Here is a 2770-nt window from a genome sequence, read left to right as displayed (position 1 = left end):
TGGCTAGATGGGTTGATTGTACAACTGAAGAGATACACAAATTTTTTGGTGTACTGATGATCATGGGCATATGCCCATTGCCTCAAAGACAAATGTACTGGTCAAACAATCCCATTTACCAAAATAGTGTCATCAAGAAAACTATGAGCAGAGACAGATTTGACTGTCTCCTAAAATGCCTACATTTCCAAAATAATGAGGAACCAGCAACTGAAGAGCCTCGGTTGTGGAAAATAAAGAAACTGCTCAATCATTTAAATGCAAAAATTTGAAAGTCTGGTAACACCTGAAGAGTCACTAGTTATTGACGAGTCTATGGTTCCATGGAGAGGGCGTTTGATTTTTAAACAATATTTGCCAAAAAAGGCTCATAAATATGGAGTCAAAATTTACAAGATTTGTACCACTGATGGGTATACTTTAAAAGCAAAAATTTACGCTGGTAAGTCAGACGTAACTGCAAGAGAGGCACATGCAGATAAAATTGTCATGCATTTGATGGAATCATTTCTAAATGAGGGTAGAACACTGTTTGCAGATAACTTTTACAACTCCACAAGGTTGGCCAACACTCTGCTTGAGAAGAAAACTTATGTTTGTGGCACCCTTCGAAGTGACCGAAAAGGCAATCCAAAAGAAGTCACTAGCAAAAAATTAGCCAAAGGTGAAGTAATTTGTCAAGAAAGCAGTACAGGAGTAAAAAGTACTTAAATGGCATGACAAAAGGCCTGTACTGATGATAACCACTCGCCCTGAAGACGTTTCTACTCTTGTGGCAAGCAAAAAAACAACAAAGAAAGGCGAGGTTGTCATGAAACCATCATGTGTCATGGCGTACAATGCAGCAAAAAAAGGAGTGGACTTTTCAGATCAGATGTCCTCTTATTACACTCCTATCAGAAAGACTCTCATTTGGTACAAAAAAAGTTGCACTGGATCTTCTCCTAGGTACTTGTGTAGTGAATGCACTAGTACTACATAACAAGTACTCATTAAAACAAAAAAATTGTTGTATGCTCACTTTCAGAGAAAAAATACTTCGAAATCTCCTTGAAGGAGAAAATGTTGGAGCCCTTGTTCAAACACCCCAAGATGGCAGGCAAGGTACCAAGAAACTAAAACATGTGCTCTCAAAGCGTGAAGGGACTGCAAGAGAAACCAGGTAAAATATTTCATTTTAATTTTATATAAAATTACAATATATCTACACTACGTCTTATAACAACAATAACACTACATACTAGTTTAGATCCAAACTAATGGATCTTAGTTTTCGTCAATTTACCTGCATGTTCATCAATTTAGTTCAATAAATTAGTGATCTGCATTTTTGCTATGAATTTGTAAAGTTTATTTCAACATGGTTTCCCATATATTTGATAAAAATATAATTAAATACGTTTTATGAAAGTACAAACATCCAATTAGATTTATTCCTTACAGAAAACGGTGTGTCAGCTGCTACAGCAAAATGAAGGAAGAAAGGGGGGCCAAAGCAGCAAGGACGTACGCAAAACGTGTTTCAACTTACTGCAAAGGGTGCGATGAGACTCCTACAATGTGCTTAGAGTGTTTTTAACTCCAAGCACTAAACTGAACACCATTTGTAATAGGAAAGCTAATGTTTAATTAAAATATCTTGAGTTTCAAATTTATTGCTTTGTATTTTTTTCCACTAAAAAAGGTCTTTATCAAAACCCGACGTGCGCCACCGGTGGAGCACATTGTAAAAGGTTCCATATGTATCGACAAAGTCATCTAAAAACAAGTTGTAAAACTACGGCTTGGTTTTAAAACCAAACTAAAATGCCGTATAAGAGTGTGCCACGGGTGGCGCACGTCGGGGTTTTGGGGGGATCGGCATGTAGCCACCGGTGGCGCACGTCGGGGTTTTGAGTGGGGAAAATATTGATTCATTTATCCCGTCAGGCTGAAGGTGTTTAAAAGAATTTTTAGATTCTGACATAAATATCATTTTTTGATTAGTTTGGATTTGTAGATTTCTGATTTTTCTATACTGTATTAGCTATAACGTAATTAACAAACCATGTGCACACTCTTCATAGATTATATTAAAACCTGTTACTTGGTCATTAAAATTAGTATAATTATAGTACAATATTGTAATAACTAATTTTGTTGTTGTAAATATCAGTGCTGTATATTTTGACGATGCCTATTTCATATTGTTGTGACCAATGGCTAATAAACTTCTTTGATTCTTGATAAACTTCTTGATTCTTGATTCTCTTGATTATAACTATTAAATTTAAGTTTTTTTTTTAAACTGGTAGACTTATATAGATTATTTGCCTCACATCCATGTTACCACACAGACTTTTTTGTACTTCTTAAAAACAGTTTTGAATGTTTTTTTGATGGTTTATCTCCTGCTTAAAACTTACAAAAGTTGCCATGATAATTGTTTTTGTAGAAATTTTAGCCACAAATTTACTATACTTTACAAATGAAAACAAAACATAAGCAGTTATTTGAATTCACGTCTGCTTTATAGATCTGCGATCCAATAACAGAATAGAGATAAACAATCAAAAGTAAGATTGGACATAAAACTATGCACCTAATCAAGAAATAACATTATAATTATTTTAAATTTAAATACCTCTTTTATCTTGGAAATGGTCCAGGTTTGGAGTTGGCCCTTAAATTATATTGGGATTGCATGTGGTATTGAGCCTGCCATAGACTCCACTAGTAATACCTATTCAAAGGTATATGAATGGTATGTATAAGCGTTGAAAACATAAAG

General features: G+C 34.6%; 1 protein-coding gene across 1 annotated transcript; it reads left to right on the top strand.

Annotated features, from left to right (window-relative positions):
* The first annotated feature begins 1005 nt into the window (after positions 1-1005).
* Positions 1006-1579, top strand: LOC124374952. The gene is made up of 2 exons (XM_046833090.1): positions 1006-1162; positions 1444-1579. Exons 1-2 carry the CDS (start codon positions 1014-1016, stop codon positions 1577-1579), a joined length of 285 nt encoding a protein of 94 aa, XP_046689046.1. The 5' UTR covers positions 1006-1013.
* The last annotated feature ends 1191 nt before the right edge of the window (positions 1580-2770 follow it).

The sequence above is a fragment of the Homalodisca vitripennis genome, unplaced genomic scaffold, assembly GCF_021130785.1.
Source record: "Homalodisca vitripennis isolate AUS2020 unplaced genomic scaffold, UT_GWSS_2.1 ScUCBcl_11560;HRSCAF=20865, whole genome shotgun sequence".
Lineage (NCBI taxonomy): Eukaryota > Metazoa > Arthropoda > Insecta > Hemiptera > Cicadellidae > Homalodisca > Homalodisca vitripennis.
Note: the sequence above shows the minus strand (reverse complement) of the source record. Positions and strands in the feature narration are given on the sequence as shown.